The sequence below is a fragment of the Nilaparvata lugens genome, chromosome 4 (assembly GCF_014356525.2).
Source record: "Nilaparvata lugens isolate BPH chromosome 4, ASM1435652v1, whole genome shotgun sequence".
Taxonomy (NCBI): domain Eukaryota; kingdom Metazoa; phylum Arthropoda; class Insecta; order Hemiptera; family Delphacidae; genus Nilaparvata; species Nilaparvata lugens.
The window spans coordinates 53,040,123-53,057,064 of NC_052507.1; the positions used below are offsets into that span (position 1 = coordinate 53,040,123).

A 16,942-nucleotide genomic window follows, 5' to 3' on the forward strand; every position below is an offset into this window, starting at 1 on the left:
AAGCAAGATAGGCTCTCATTGGTCAAAAATGTTAAGGATTCAAGAGTCTATTTTTGGCAAAGAATTACAAAAATAAGTTTTGTTCGTGCGTTTGACTATTTATTGCATTTAAATTTCAACAATTATAAATTTCCACCCAGTTGAAAATACATTTTGAGCTGAAAGCTTGAAATAAATGTTTGCCCAAAAATAAGGAGATTTCAAAACAACCAATGGAAAATGACCTCTCAGAGGGAGTCACCAGCTTCTGATATTCCATCAGACAGCGGTTTGGGAACGTTATCAATACGAGACAAATCTCTTTTGAAACGGAATATCAACAGACAACACAATAATAATATGAGGTAAGCTTAAGGTTTTAATATATTCACAAGTTGAAATTATTCTTGTAAGTTGGGATCTATAATTGAAGCTGAATTTCTTGTTTTGTGCCTCAGTTAGTAGTTTTTAATATAAATATGCTCCAAATTATTTGCAGGTGCTCTGCTGATTCTGATAAGACCATGCAAAGAATACTTTGAAAAAATGTTTAAATTTTTTATCGTCTCAAAATTATCTTTCAGAATCTCAAAAGTCTTATTATAGGCCTAATCATCAAAATAACAGCTCATGTTGATTCAAAAAAGCAAACAAAAAATGGTTACAGTGCCTACCTTGTAAATAACTTAGGTAGGTAGGCTACCTAATAAATAGTAAAATTATACTTGCTAATTATTTTTATGTTAGATAGAACATAATATCTATATCTTCCTTTTTTAGGTGTTTTTTGTATACGGTAGTTCTTTGTATAGTACCTAATCTCAAATATTGGTTATGATTAGTTTCTTTATAATAAACTTATAGGCCTATATAGCTTATTAATTTTTGTTGGATAGAGTATATAATTATGTTTAATTTTGATTCGTATAGGCAATAAATAATAAATTGCCAGATATATTAAAGATCAATCTCACACAGAACATTAATTCATTATTTATTTAATAATAAGGCTTTACAAAAATAAAACACTTATAATTTTTAAAAAACCCTCAAATTAAAAAAATAGTATCTACAATAGTAGGAATAAGATGAAAATATTTTTAAGATATGAGCACAAGGTATTAGATACTAGTCCTAGCCATTCATTTATAAGCTATTCAATAATCTTTACAATTCAGGAAGAGAATTCCAAATACGGAATAGAATATTTATAGGGATGACATTGTCCTTATTTTTCATAGAGAGCGAAGTAAAGGCGTAGTGACCTGATCTTCTTTCATGTTGTTAGAAAACCCCCCTGGTATTTCTAAATTCCTTCAGCTGTCTATGTAATAGATTTATAATATTTCTGAGCAGTTGTGAGGATGATTGTTATAGTCGTACTGAATATCTGGTTTTTTTATTCAGTTCAGATTCATAACCAATTAGATAAAAGTGGTGTTGAAGAGAATATTTATGTTTTGTAGTGCAGGTTACGTGCCAGTCCACGAGGCGTCCCTACATCGGACAGGTCTGCGAGGCAAAAAGACGTGGGCCTTTTGGACTCTGGTCGGAGTTCTGAGTGCCCTGGCCTCTGCCAATATCGTTCTCACCGTCTTCATACTCAAGGTATCAATACACTCGTCAAATTCTCATCATTTTTGGCTCACTGGATTTTTAAAAATATCTTACCAATAGGATTCACCTATTCTGACCTAGACTTAAACTTGAGACTTTCATTTCAAAATATCCAAATGTTCCCGTTGCAAGATAGTGAGAGAATTGTTACAATTTCATGCAAGTCCATATGGTTGATTTTAACAATTTCTAACAACATTCATGCAAGTCCATATGGTTGATTTTAACAATTTCTAACAACACACAGTCGATGCAGTATTGTATCATTTTGAATACGGTAATACGTACATGCTAGTGGTGACAAGAATTAACAATTATTAACAATTGCAAAATTAGAACGACTGCACCAAGCAGGCGTCAGGACCCGCCAACTACCACTAGCGCTGAGCCAAGACGCGGTGGCAAATTATTAGGTGTTATTTTTCAGTATAAGCTACTATTTACTCATTTAAAATACAGGGAAGATGTAAACATGTAAATAATATGTAACATATCTAAAAGAAGAAAGGAGGAAAAGATTGGAAAGTTTATTTAATGAAGGACTAGAATAAGAATTTATTTAACGATAGATATCAAGTTTGAAAAAAATCGCTCACTTGTTGCTTTTGATAAAAAAAACCATATCTCTGAATAATTCTACATTTTTCAATTAGCCTATATTTATTATATTCTATCTTGTCAATAATTGTAAATATTATTATTGAAGTTAAGTAACTTTTAAGACTCTTTCCTATACAGTGTATACTGAGCCATCCAACTGGGGAGTCTATAGTGAGCTTTATTTCACTATCAGCATTCCTTGTAGCTTTTACCATCAAGAATCTAAAATGTTATTAGTAGAATGTATTAGCTCACTCACTACACGCTCTTAACGTTAACACAAGTTATAGCACTACAATCTACAACAATAAATATCACATTAATAATATTCACAATAACAGCAACAATATCAACGGTTTCCATATGAAATCAGTTCCGACAGTTTTAACTGAATCTCACTAAATTCATATTCCATGTAATAATAATTGAAGTAATGAAATAAAAATTTTCAAAAATAAATATGTACAAACAGAAGCATATGACACGAATTATATAAACAATACATCAAGCAAACTGTACTGCAAATAAAACTTTCTGCACTGCCAACAAAAGAACACCTTGCGTGTTGGCAGTGAGTCACAGAAAGCCACATATATTTTTCGCTTACCTCTGAACTTATAATGTACCAGCTATTGTATTTGCTTTGGAAAAAAATGAATTAGAATTTGGTAAACAGGTGCTGCGAATCAGCCACCAGGCCATGGAGGCTGTGGAAATAGTGAGAGGATCGGGGGACGGGGAGGGGGACATTGTGAAGATGCACGGCAACATCGACTTGGGCAGCATTTACAAGCAGGATGGACTGTTGGAGAGTTTCAACGGCGATGCTCTTAAGGTAAGGCACATTCTTTGCTTAGGGTGATGCGCTCAAGGCTTGTACTGCATTCAATTCATTGTTTCAGTGTCCTTAAATCTGCATGCATTTCACAGTTTTGCCAGTGCTAAGAGATATTGCATTATTTATGTTAGATGTAGCACCTACCTAATTGATCTGAACATCAATTTGTTGATAATTGGAGTGTTTCAAGTGTATGGTGACTCTTAGTGGCTGCTAAAAGATATTGACTCTTTGTGTTTTTGTATTCATCAGTCACCTATCGAAAATTAATTTAATGATTAAGTTGAAGTGCTGAATAGTCAAAATATGTATTAATTATTATATTTATTTCTCAATATGTGTTCAAGGGATTTCATATCTATTCGAACTGATGAATAATGTGAATAATGACCAGTCGTTATGCCCAGTTTCACCAATACATTTGAACATGGTGAAATCGCCTACGATTTACGAGTGAATAATTCAATTCAATTTATAATTGCATCCTAAACATCTGATGATCAGACAGAGGATGAATAAAAAAACAGCAACCTTGGGAAGGCTATCAACACCCATATCACAATAACAATAATAAAATACTGTAATCATACAATCGTCACATAAATTTTTTTTTTTTTGAAAGATTCAGTCGATCGAAATTACCTATATGTGCTAGGGCCTGGGTAGTTGAATCAAGACAAGGAACAATAATATATTATTCGTGCAGAAATTCATCCAAAGAAAAGTATGGCCTTTCAAGCAACAGCCTCTTTAACAATCATCTGAATTAGGTTCGCCATGCCTCTAATATGCTTAAGGAAGCCTGTTATATATTTTTGGGCCCATATATTGCGGAGATTTTTTTAACATGGCGGTTCTATGAACAGCCACTGATAGGGTGGCTGAGAGCCTTGTATTGTACCTGTGGATTTAATTATTGCTGGTGAAGTTTGGTAGATTGAGTGAAAATACAGATCTCCAAGGTATACAGTGACGGCAGTGTGAGTATCTTGCTACTAAGGAAAAGTTCTCGACAGGGATATCTGTCACTAAAACATATCATTTCTATAGTTTGTTGAAGCTTCCATTCAAGCTCACACATATAAAGCGTACCCGGTTTATCAACTGTAGTGATAAATCTGTAACGGATAAATCCTTATAAATAGCATTAGAAATACTTAATATTATTCAATTGATGCAAGCAGTTTGAAGTGAATCTCGGTATATATTTCCATTCGTAATGGAAAGAGTGAATTGAACGAATATTCTGATTTATAGCATTTTATATTATTCGTGAATAGATGGAATTGTATTTGTTGGAATGCTGATTGATGAAAAAATATCTATCATTAAACGAAAATCCAAAGTTAAATGTTCGAAACCACCCCGAAGATTATACTGCTAGTGCAAATATTGGCAACAGGGTGAACAGCTAGAAGGAAATTCGATGAGAAGGATGAATCAGGTGTGCTCACCCTTACACAAAACTGGCAAGTTTGAGCACACCTGACTGGCAGTCAGTAGTTATCGGGTTCGATTCCCGGGCTGCCAAATAATTTTTGGATAGTAGCACTCATCGGATTTCCTTCTAGCTGTTCACCCTGTTGGCAATATTTGCAGTTCCTAGCAGAAATCTTTGGTGTGGTTTAGAGCATTCAACTTTGAATTCTCGTTTAATAATAATTATTTGTTCGTAAATACTTTGATTGTCTTAAGGTGCGTACAGATATACGCGCCGTGAACATGAGCAATTCACTTTTAATCAGCTGACTATATCTGTATTTTTACAGAAACGGTAAGATACAACAGACATAAAAAGCTTGGCATCAGCTGATTAAAAGTGAATTGCTCATGTTCGCGGCGCGTATATCTATACGCACCTTTAAAGACAGTGTCTTGTGTCATACGAATGACTGTTTATATACTAGGTTATGTCTTCTTGAACAATGTAAATTTATTTTTTGTTTATGCCAATGTGGAAGCTTCTATTATGTACAGTACTGTATTGTATCTAATGGGAAATTAAATTATTTTATTGTGCAGATAACAGGCGACAACGCGCCAGTGTTTGTTGAGCTGCGAGGGGGCAGCGCTAAAGGGGGGCCGCGACGAGTGTTGGTCGTCAGGCAGAACGAAACGAGGTTGCAGGGCGTTGAGTCGTTCAGCGTCTATGACGGCGAGGCCAAACCCATCTTCTCCACCCACTATCCCAACTTTGGGCTGCCGCGCGGTGTCCGCAATATCGATGTTAAACTGGTCAGCCAACTAATTAGCTTGTTACAGTATTTAAAAAATAATATTGTAAAATATCAGTTATAATAGAAATTTGTGAAATCTAAAATAATATTGGTTGTGACAACTTCACTCTAATTATTTTTCTGAATATTACGTGTCCAATTCGTTGGTAAAATATCTCATGAAATTTCAACACTAAAATGACGACTTGCAGATAGTCGATGATTAGTAGTGAAAAATATGAAATATTGACTCACTGACTGGAGCACGCTTGTGAATCGAACTGATTGGGATTGAACTGTTCTAGTGTTAAAACTTGATGAAACATTTAGCAGCTCGTAATGGATGAAGAATATGAAACGTATAGCAGTTCGTAATGGATGAAGAGTATGAAACATTTAACAGTTCGTAATGGATGAAGAATATGAAACGTATAGCAGTTCGTAATGGATGAAGAATATGAAACATTTAGCAGTTCGTAATGGATGAAGAATATGAAACGTATAGCAGTTCGTAATGGATGAAGAATTCAAGACTTAAAATAATCTATTAATAATACAATTTCTTATGGAGTAGCGTTATGGGGGAATTCTCCTGAGTCAATTTGCAATATGCAATTTGATATTCAGTTTGAAAATGGGCTATAAGGATGAGTTAGACAATGAGAACAAGCTTTCCAGACTTTTCCAAGCTTACACTTTCCAGACTTTCCGTATTAGAATGTATATTGGTCGTATTTAAAATAGAATAATAAAAAGGTAACACTTTAAAAAATGATGATGTACTTATATTGTATGAATGAATAAAAAATGAACATAGTTTGATAGAAAGTTGTATGTGTACATTTGTATGACGTCACGACGTTGGAGGTGATCAGCATCGAACCACACTGAATGCGAAGGCGTTTAAGAGTTTGATATTGAATCTCTATAACTTAAGATTACTTTCTCTATGCCTTAGGCCTACCCGAACACATGAAAAGCTGGAGTTGAAGAGAGAGTTGGTCTATTGCTGATTTTATTCAATTTCTGAATTCAATGATCGCTTCGCCGGCAATCAGACAATCAATCGACTCCAATTCTATGAATGATAGCCTACATTTTCATTTCAGACATGATTAATTTTAGCAATGATTTCACAAGTCCTTACACCCCTTTCACAGGAGGTGACTGGATAAACAATATTAATTGTTATCTTGTCATGGATGGACAAAGAATAAATGTTGATTTGTTGTTGTAGGTGGAGACAGACCGCGTCCGCAGTCCCCGTGACGAGGGGCTGAAGGTGCGCGGAGAGGGAGGTGCCGGGGTGGGTGGTGGTTTCCTGGCGCATGCACAGAGAGTGCGCCTGCTGGGATTGGAGGGGACGCGCATAGACGGGGGGAAGGGGATGGTGTGGAGTGCCGACCAGACGCTGCATCTGCATAGTGCTAATGGCAGTGTTGTGCTCAAGGTAACACTATAGATTGGCCAAATACATGAACACCATTATCCTTTCTGTTGACAAGATAAGTTATTTGTACATCTACTGGACATACGTGCGACGTTTTCCCAAGGAAGAAAAATAACTTTTGTCAAGTATGGTACACAATTGTTTTCCTCCACCTAAATTTATAAAAATAATTGTTCAACTTCCCTTCATTGTGATCCTTTGCTTCTAACAGTTCGTTAAAATTCAAACATATCCTTCACCAAAGACAGTAGTATCACCGAACAACAACACTATTATATAGGGTGATTATAAATAGACTTTACAACTTTGAAAGCACATATATATTTATTGAAATTACTTACAGAATTGAGAAAGGTGTCTTTTTGTTACAAAACACTTCAAGTTTAAGGTGTGGGTGTTATTTTGGTTCGATGTGACAGCCGTTGGTAATGCAACATACCGTACATACCACCGATAATCGATTTCTTGTCATACTCGTACCAGCTAATTGTCTATAAAATCCCAAACGTCTCCGTGGAAATGAAATGGTGCACCGTCATGCTTGACAAGATGAATAAGTAAGTGCCATTTTACTTTCTGCATGACGGTGAACCAGCTCATTTCCACGGAGAAGTTCGGGATTTTTTAGACAATTGCTTTCAACTTCGCTGGATTTACCATGCAGGGCCAATTGCAAGGCCACCTCGCTCACCGGATTTAAAATCGATGGATTTCTTCCTGTGGAGTTTCATTAAGGATAAGGTTTATGTTCCGCCTCTAACAGACAATCTTAATAACCTCCGAAATCGGATCACATTTGGATCGCTGCGGTTGCACAAGTTACGCCTGATATGCTGGTACGAGTGTGGCAAGAAATCGATTATCGGTGATATGTATGTCTCATTACCAACGGCTGTCACATCGAACCAAAATAGCACCCATACATTAAACTTGAAGTGTTTTGTAACAAAATGACACCTTTCTCAATTCTGTAAGTAATTTCAAAAATATTTATATGCTTTCAAAGTTTTTTATAATCACCCTGTATATTATATTTTCAGAGCTACGACCATTCTAGCTATCTACAACGCAGGCGCTTTTGTTAATTTGGCAATTTGTTATTCTGCTTCTAAGGACCAGACCACATTAATAGTTTTTTCGCCCCACTTGGATGTAATGAGCTGGTTTACGTGCGTCATATGGAGGCCGAAAGTGATTGTTTTCTGACCAGGCCGGTAAAATTTTTACGGCCCTAGGGCTGTAAAATAACCTTGAAGTCAGCTGATTCTGATTTGATGTGAACGTGTTTACAAAATAGTTTATGAAACGGAATCAGTTTATGCTTCTAGAATTGAATAAAGTATTTCGCAATAAGATACTATCATTTTATTTGGATGAATGAAATACAAATAAGATATTATAAGCTATTCAAATTCAATTTTCAGAGTATAATAGAATCTAACCTCAAACCTCATAGTACTTCGTTTATCACGAAACATGGTGAATAATTTTGGAGCTACTTGGGCAATATCCATGATGCTGAACGTTTTTACAAATAATTTATGAAACAGAATCAGTTTATGCTTCTAGAATTGAATGAAGTATTCTGCAATAATATACTATCATTTTATTTGGATGAATGAAATGCAGATAAGATATATATTATAAACTATTCAAATTCGATTTTTAGAGTAGGATAGAACTTCTAACCCAAACTTCCCAAGTCGATGACAACAAGCATTGTTGAAGCATTGAATCAGTTTATGCTTCTAGAATTGAATGAAGTATTCTGCAATAATATACTAGCATTTTATTTGAATGAATGAAATGCAGATAAGATATATATTATAAACTATTCAAATTCGATTTTTAGAGTAGGATAGAACTTCTAACCCAAACTTCCCAAGTCGATGACAACAAGCATTGTTGACGTTGACATTCAGATTGGCCAAATTTCAAGTGTGCTAAAACAGCTGATCAAAAAACTTTTCATTATTTGTGTTTATTATTCAATAATTAGAACATTTATAATAATATCATCTTATTGTCACTTGAAAGAATAAAAAAGTATAAACTCAACCTCCCACATAATTGAACATAATCTTTTAGGTTATTTAGACAAATCGGAATAGAAAATAAAAATACTTGGACAATTTCCTGATATTCAGATTACCTCAGATTTGCTAGAGCCATCACCTTCCACTTTTGCTTTCGGAAGTGCTTAATGAACAACTATTCTCATATAGATATATTGTTTATTTTTGTGTGTGGCGAAAAATAGCGTTCGCACCACGGGCAAAAATGTTTTTCCGGCTCTCAATCTTTTCTAGTCCATTGCCAGACTTTTCAAGTCCATCGGACTTGAAAACCGATTTCGAGCCGGAAAAGTCTCATTTTCGGCCCTAGGTGTGAAATATACTATTTCAGGCGCCAACAGAATCAGCCAATCGGAGAGCTTCCTGTCCTGCCGACTCTTAAAATGGTCTGGCTCTAACAGTAAAGTACGACTTCAGGTAGTCGGTGGAGGAGAAAACTATTTTTCAAAACTTGAGGAATACGATTTCGAAAGACAGCAAAATAGTTGCCAGTTGCCACTCTCCTAGTGTTACTACTGAACTGTGAAAATCCCTGAACAATTAATGACCATTTTAGTCCCTTATTATATTAGGACACCAGGCTCAGCCACAAGTGGCAAATCAGGGGTTTGAGCGAGTAGCGGGGCATTAATTATTTTTACACTCATTATGTCGCATCCACATGTTTGCCCAATAAAAGTCAATGGAGACCAGCTTCAGTGTGTGGTTGGGTGGTTTGCCAGCTCTGGCCTAGATGTAGACTAGGTATTACACTCACAGGGTCACCAAATTGCTGCCGCCGGTTGATGTGTTAGTTAGCCAGCCCGCCCAAGGCTGGGACACTGGTGTCTCGGATTTCTTTACACACTGATACATTGGTGTCCCACTGGTGGCCGAGTCTGGTATCCTGATGTAATATTTATTTCTTACTATACTATAATAAAAGAAAGAACTGGCAAAGAACTTATCAGTCCGGCTTCTTATGGCACAAAAACAGGGTTTCGTGGGCAGTTCGTGAAGATGGAAACAGATATTCTGATTCTAGGGTACCTCGAGATATCCGAACCACTTGATGCGCATTTGGGGGTCGCGACTGAGTGTGTAACATGGTTATTCTGTTTCTACTCATGATAACGAAAATATTGATACCATTTCTAAGTCTGTACCTTCAAGGATTATTGAGATATACGGTTTTCTAATTGTCAGGTTTAGCATAGGCCTAATATGTAGGAAAAAACGTGATTTCGGCTGCAAAGCATTCTTTTCTCTCTTTTTCCAATGACGCTCCAGAAGTGAAAAATGGACTCAGCCCTCAACTAGATGTTATTTTAAAGCTTTGGGGAATATTCTACAACAGTCTCAGTAATAGTAGGTTATATTCACCGTGAATACATTTACAGAGTGGAAAGTGAAATTTCGTCCCCGAAGATTGTATGTTTTTGATTGTCCAAGTTTTTGAAACTAAATTAATCATGGAAAGAGTAATTAAAATGAGATTAATAAAAAATAAATAAAATGTTTATTTCCCAAAAAGCTAAAACTACAACATCAATTACAAAAATATTAGATAAATTACAATATTACATACAATAGTTAGTTACAAAAGATTCTTATAATGTGTTCTCTTCTTGTTTAGTTTTTCTGTGTGGAAAATTGACCTACTCCACTATGGCGTACCATGTTCTAGAGTAGGTTTTGTTAGTTTTTTGTGTGTATTATCAATTAGTTAGTGTTTAGTAAGTCATTAGGTGGTTAGTTGAAATATCTAGAACATTATATTTTAGGTAGTTATGAACACTTTGGTGGTAGAATCGATCCGATATCTCTCACTATAACTGAATAGAAATCGATATAAAAGAATTTATCAGTTATGACCGCCATTTTGAATTTATCAATTATTAAAAATATATTCGTCGCTTTCTCATCAATATTCTTATTTGGCTGGTTGTAACGAAGAGATTGAGACAATTTTCAAGTCTTTATCATGAAACATATTAGTCGTGAAAAAATAGATTTTATAGTTGTTTCCAATTTGAAACTAAATTAGGAAATTGGAGAAGTTTTGTGCAATTGCCTGTTTTTTCTTTTCCGATCATTGTATTCTTTGTGCTAACCTAATAAATAATGATAGTTAATTGGCTCAGCGGCTAGAATGACATCATAAAAAAATATTACTCCAGAAGAAAAGGTGATAAAAGCTTGAAACAAACAAGAATAGATCATAAATTCTATTTCAAAGAAGTTTTGTTTGGCACTTTATATCAAAAAATTGTCATTGAAAGTAGTTATTCAGAAAAAATGCTCGTGAAAAATTGAATGTTTTTGAAAGCGTGCATTTTTGTAGGTTAAAATCATGTTTTAGGTGGAAATGTGTAATAAAAAACTTGGTAGAATAGTTCATTGTGATTCGATTCGCGCTTACTAGAGGTCTCTATCATGGATCGTAACCATTCTATGAACGTTTTAATTAATGCTGAATCCGCCATTTTGAATCGGTCATTACGCGGCCCAGTCGCGACCCACAAATGCGCATCAAGTGGTTCGGATATCCCGAGGTACCCTAGAATCAGAATATCTGTTTCCATCTTCACGAACTGCCTAAGAAACCCCTGTTTTTGTGTCATAAGAAGCCGGACTGATAAGTTCTTTCCTTTATTATAGTATAGTATGAAATAAATATTACATTAGGATACCAGACTCGGCCACCAGTGAGACACTAATGTATCAGTGTGTAAAAGAAATCTGAGACACCAATGTCCCAGCCTAGGGCGGGCTTGCTAACCAACACATCAGCCGGCGGCAGCAATTTGGTGACCCTGTGAGTGTAATGCCTAGTCTACATCTAGGCCAGAGCTGGCAAACCACCCAACCACACACTGAAGCTGGTCGTCATTGACTTTTATTGGGCAAACATGTGGATGCGACATAATGAGTGTAAAAATATCTAATGCCCTGCTACTCGCTCAAACCCCTGATTTGCCACTTGTGGCTGTGCCTGGTGTCCTAATGTAATAAGGGACTAAAATGGTCATTAATTGTTCAGGGATTTTCCCAGTTCAGTAGTAATACTAGGAGAGTGGCAACTGGCAACTATTTTGCTGTCTTTCGAAATAGTATACCACAAGTTTTGAAAAATAGTTTTCTCCTCCACCTACTACCTGAAGTCGTACTTTACTGTTAGGGCCAGAAAATATTAAGAGTCGGCAGGATAGGAAGCTCTCCGATTGGCTGATTGTGTTGGCGCCTGAAAAAACGATTAATGTGGTCTAGCCCTTAGAAGCAGAATAACAAATTGCCACTTTGTAACCTATGGGAATAAAAACGTCATTACTTCTTCAAGAATAAAATTACGTCCATTCAAATAATAAGGTGAACGCCTATAGTAGTTTACATTGAATTGAAAATTTCTTTATTCATCAAAATGCACAAAATACATCTGAACAGTGTCAAATTACATATTTAAGCGCCTGCGTTGGAGATAGCTAGAATGGTCGTTGCTCTGAAAATATAATATACATGGTGATTTTGGCAGGCCTGAATTCTGCCGGGTCGGTTTATTGCAATTAGCTCCATGAAAGTTTTTAGTTTATTTCTTCGTTTATCGTGTGCTACAAATCAGTAAAAGTGTTTGATTCAATCTAAGATAAGAACTAGTGTTGGTTTGAGTTATTTAAATTCACATCAGAGGTTTGAATTGTATTCTAACCTTTAATTTTGGAATGTCTACGTTCAGTGAAATTTGATTCCATTGTTTTCAACTCTAGACGTGTTTATCTTTATGCAGTGTTTATCTCTTTACCTTTCAAAAGACTTTTACAGATTATAATTATACAGAATATTTGGGTCTGTTTCCATCTTCACGAATTGCCCACGGAATCCCTTAAATAACTAGACTGCATACACGTACGGGATAGGAAAATTATGTTTGACGCATCATCACGTCTGAACTACTGGACTGGTTAACTTTCAACTGGAAATTTTACATATATATTCTTAATTGATTGAGGATGGTTATAGGCCTATTTTCAATGCTTCAAGATTTCATTAAGACAAGTTTTTAGTTTATCAAGTTTTAAAATAGACTCTTGTGAAGCACGGGTTTCCTGCTAGTTCATCAATACAATTAGAAATCATATAGCAATGACTTATTATTGACAAATTTGTGATTGATTGAAAAATAAATAAGGGTTTTTTGATTTATCAGGCTAGCGGCGGTGGAGTGCAGTTGGACGTGAAGAGCATGCCCATAGTGGGCACAGGGCGGCGCTCAGGCTTACCACTGGCCTCCCACTACAAGGTGTGCGTATGCATGCCACAGGGCAAGCTGTTCAGGGTGCCTGTCCCATCACCCACAGCGGTCAGCTCCAGCAAGGCATGCAGCTATGTCAACATGGCGCCCCATCTCAACCCCTGCAATGCTTAGATTCATCCATCCATCCATCCAGCCCTAGCCACAGAATACATATTATTATAATATGATATACTTATTCTATAATACTGTATATTCTGTGCCTTAGCCACGCACTGCAAGGTGCGTGTTTGCATGCCTCAGGGTGACACCTGTCCCATCCTCCACAGCGCTCAGCTGTATCAAGGCATTGGCGCCCCATCTCAACCCCTGCATCGCTTCAATCCATCAACTAACAATAAATAATTGTTGTACAGTATTATTTGTATACTAAGTGTAAAAAATGTTTTATCTAGTCAAGTATGTAGTCAATCAATTTGTATATTTTGTTTTCTGTGAGAGTTAGTGAAGAGTTTAGATCAGAAGTGATAAGTGAGAAAGTCAATGGTCAACGTAATACTTAATTTACTACTACTCCCGCTGGCAGGATGATTACTTATGACCAGCTTCACTAACTGACATTCATGGGCTTTAAAATCACTTCCCAGTGTGAGCGACTCTACAATAATTCTATTCAAGTACTTTGATTTTATTTGTAGTTAATGAGTAGAGCAAAGCTGTCAAATATTCAGCTATTTATAATGTATTTTATGAAAACATATAGATAATAATGTCTCAAAGTAATAAACAGTAAGGCTAGTTTCACATTCATTCGGTTCGTTTTGTTTTCGGTAAATTCCGATAAGTGTGAAACGGTAATTCGGTTTCAATTCGGTACCGAATAGAAACCGCATAGAACCGAACGCCCACTTGACTCTAATAAATTCCATCAGGTTTCAATTCGTTGCTAGCAAGAGGCTACTTTCACACACTTTCGGTTCGGTTCGTTTTCGGCAAATTCCGATAAGTGTGAAACGATGATTCGGTTTGAATTCGGTACCGAATAGCAACCGCATAGCACCGAACGCCCCCTCGACACGAATAGGTTTCATCATATTCGAATTCGTTGCTAAACAGGAAAACAGGGAAACAGGAAAAAACAAATTCTTTTACACACGCTTGCCTTTTTTGTTTTTATTTTAACCTGATATCGTGATTATCTGTTTCAAAAATTTCCAAGTCAAAATCATATTGTCAATTTATTTTTGTTAGTTCACAGGAACTTTTTTTTCTCAATGAATAGTTTGCTAAAAAAATATGAGATATAAATTAAAACTCAGGGAGAATTTTTATTTTTCCACGAATATTACATGATTTCATCAATGGAGAGAAGAGATGAAGTTTATATACCATGTGTCAAAACAAGGAACAAATTTTCAATTTAAAAAAATAATCTCTCGAAACATCCAAAATTAACATAATCAAAAAGAAACTATTCAAATAATTCACATTTTTAATTATCTACAAAATTTTGTTGTTCAAGAAATAACATCTTACAATTTAACACCAGCTGTTATATTTAAATATACTAGCATGAACTGTGAAAATCCAAACACAGCTGTGTTTGAGAAGAAAATACCTAATTAGAACCGTACGAATTAAAACCTGAGATGTATGAAAGCCTTATTCGTTTTCGGTAACGAACCGAACCGAATGAAACCGAATGCGTGTGAAGCTAGCCTAAAGGATTTTGTAAATACAATCTGTTGAATAATAAAAATGATCATTTACTGCTATTTATTTTCATTTAAGTTTACTGTAGATAACAATGTTTAATATGGTTATTCAATAATAGAATTTGTATACTCAATTGAATAATAAAGACTATTTCAATCAATTGTGAATAATAGCATTATTTTTTGAGTACTGATAGATATTAAATTTTATAAATGAGTACTGGTACCAAATAGATTTGATATATCACCATTAGTGGAAGGATTTTACAGGGTGTTAGTGGAGTTCAAAAGTAAATGCGGAGATTTGAAATATGCCAATATCTTCTGAATGGTAGAATAATTATTGTACTTAATTGATTTGAGAGATCACCATTAGCGAAAGCATTTTATAGGGTGAGTTAGTTCGGTTCAGAACGAAATGTACAGATTCAAGAAAATGCCCATAATTATGTCCTGCATGGTTCATAAATCTGATTGCAGATTCGTGTTCCTCACATTAAGAAGCACAAAAACGCCAAATTTTCGCCAATTTGAGACACTTTTAGTTAAAAAGAGAAAGATAATGGTATGCAAAATACATTACAAAAAAAGAATTTGAAAAGTCAAAATTGTGAACGGTCAAATTTTCACAAATTTGACTACAGATTCGCGTTCCTCGCATCTAGAAGCATGGGGATGAAAAATTTCAGGTAACCTACTTTTAATTTTTAAAAACCATTTTTCTAGTAAACAAAACTTTTTTTGCTAACAAAAAAAGCCAGATTCGATTGAAACCTAAATCATAGTGACAAATGTCGAGGCCAAATGATTGTATGTGAGTACATAAAAGGAAAAGTTATAACAACTTACATCTTTAGTATTCATAGTTGAGAGATTCAAATATGAAATAATTTCTTCAAAACATTGACAAGACTTACCTTTATTCATTAAATTGATATAAATAGTGAACCAGAACTTGATTACAATTATTAATTTAAAAGATAAACAGTAGAACAGAATATTGAATACAATTGAATAATTAGATAAACATTGAAATAATTTAATTGAACTGATTGTTGAATACAAATATTAGTTTAAAAAGTATGCAGTACAATCAACTTTGTCACCTTCAATACATTCATCTAATATTGAATTCGAAAAACACAAAGTGTCACTCTACTGCAATGTTTCAAGATGGTGACCACTCTACTGCAATGTTAGAGAGAGGTTCACTTCAAACTGTCAGCATTGATGATTTCTACAAGGAATCCTGTCTGTAAAACACAGTGCATTCAAACCATTACAATCAAACATCTAAAATATTGAACCATTTCTAGGGAATGCCAATTGAGTTATTTCAGCTGCTTTATTTGAAAAGTGTCCATGATATAATATCGTCAATTGAAGTATCTAAAATACGAGTAGTAGTAAAAATTACAATCAACAAAGACAAACTTACAATACAATGTTTTATGAAGTTGAACCCACATAAGCTCTGGGCGCATGCGTGGGGAATACAAAAGACGATTATGAGTGAACCAAAAGCTTCAGGTAGGTTCCGAATTATCAAGAAGCTATCTCTAAACTGGAAAAGCCCTGCTTTCCAATAAATTTCTATGCAGAAAAATAATACTATTGATTTCTTATGGGAGAGTTCACACATTGGCAGAACGAAAGTGCGTTACAGAGCCCACCGCTTTCCTGATCAATTTGAGATGCTTCATTAACGAAATAGTGTTGGATACTACATTGCAAAAAATATTGAGAGGAAAACAGAGCGCATGCGGAGTATCTATTCCCACCTCACATCGCTGCAATTTCAACCCTATTCCCGTCTTTGAACAATCTACACATTCAACAGGATAAAAATAATGTGAGAGAAGCAGAGCGCATGCGCAGTACTCTGTTCCCACCTCACATTGCTGCAATTTCATCCCTATTCCCGTGTCTGAACCATCTATACATTAAATTGGACGAACAATTACTACAATTAGATAAAACAAAAAAAACACCGCAGAACGGGTGTAGTAAATAGTGTAAAACTGTATAAAAACTCATTTGAAGTTAATATCAAGCGTCGTTGGTCTCCATGGCCTCATCAGTGGCCGCTACCCCGGCGTCCATATTGTCTTCGGCGTCGCTCTCCTTGGCCGCGGCGTCGGCTGGTGGCTTCTCGTAGGCTTTATCCAGCGGCGTCACCACAACACCGTTAAGCATCAGAGAACCAGATATTGTTTCTGAAAAA

General features: G+C 35.4%; 2 protein-coding genes across 2 annotated transcripts in view; one reads left to right on the top strand and one right to left on the bottom strand.

Moving 5' to 3' along the window:
• Positions 1–16,706, top strand: LOC111044394 (beta-sarcoglycan). Its single transcript, XM_022329535.2, has 6 exons — positions 1–344; positions 1,446–1,587; positions 2,873–3,031; positions 5,057–5,269; positions 6,488–6,700; positions 12,959–16,706. Exons 1-6 carry the CDS (start codon positions 220–222, stop codon positions 13,175–13,177), a joined length of 1,071 nt encoding a protein of 356 aa, XP_022185227.1. The 5' UTR covers positions 1–219; the 3' UTR covers positions 13,178–16,706.
• LOC111044392 (interleukin enhancer-binding factor 2 homolog) overlaps positions 15,622–16,942 on the bottom strand; it is a 14,965-nt gene continuing 13,644 nt past the window's right edge. Inside the window, exon 8 of the mRNA XM_022329532.2 lies at positions 15,622–16,934. Within this exon, the coding sequence (XP_022185224.1) occupies positions 16,768–16,934 (167 nt within the window). The 3' untranslated portion in view covers positions 15,622–16,767. The remainder of the gene's footprint in view (positions 16,935–16,942) is intronic.

Excerpts from the sequence above, each read along its gene's own strand:
- LOC111044394 (XM_022329535.2), top strand. The coding sequence starts at position 220 with ATGACCTCTCAGAGGGAGTCACCAGCTTCTGATATTCCATCAGACAGC. Across the intron at positions 1,588-2,872 it reads TCACCGTCTTCATACTCAAG|GTGCTGCGAATCAGCCACCA; the intron begins GTATCAATACAC and ends TTTGGTAAACAG. Across the intron at positions 3,032-5,056 it reads TCAACGGCGATGCTCTTAAG|ATAACAGGCGACAACGCGCC; the intron begins GTAAGGCACATT and ends TTTATTGTGCAG.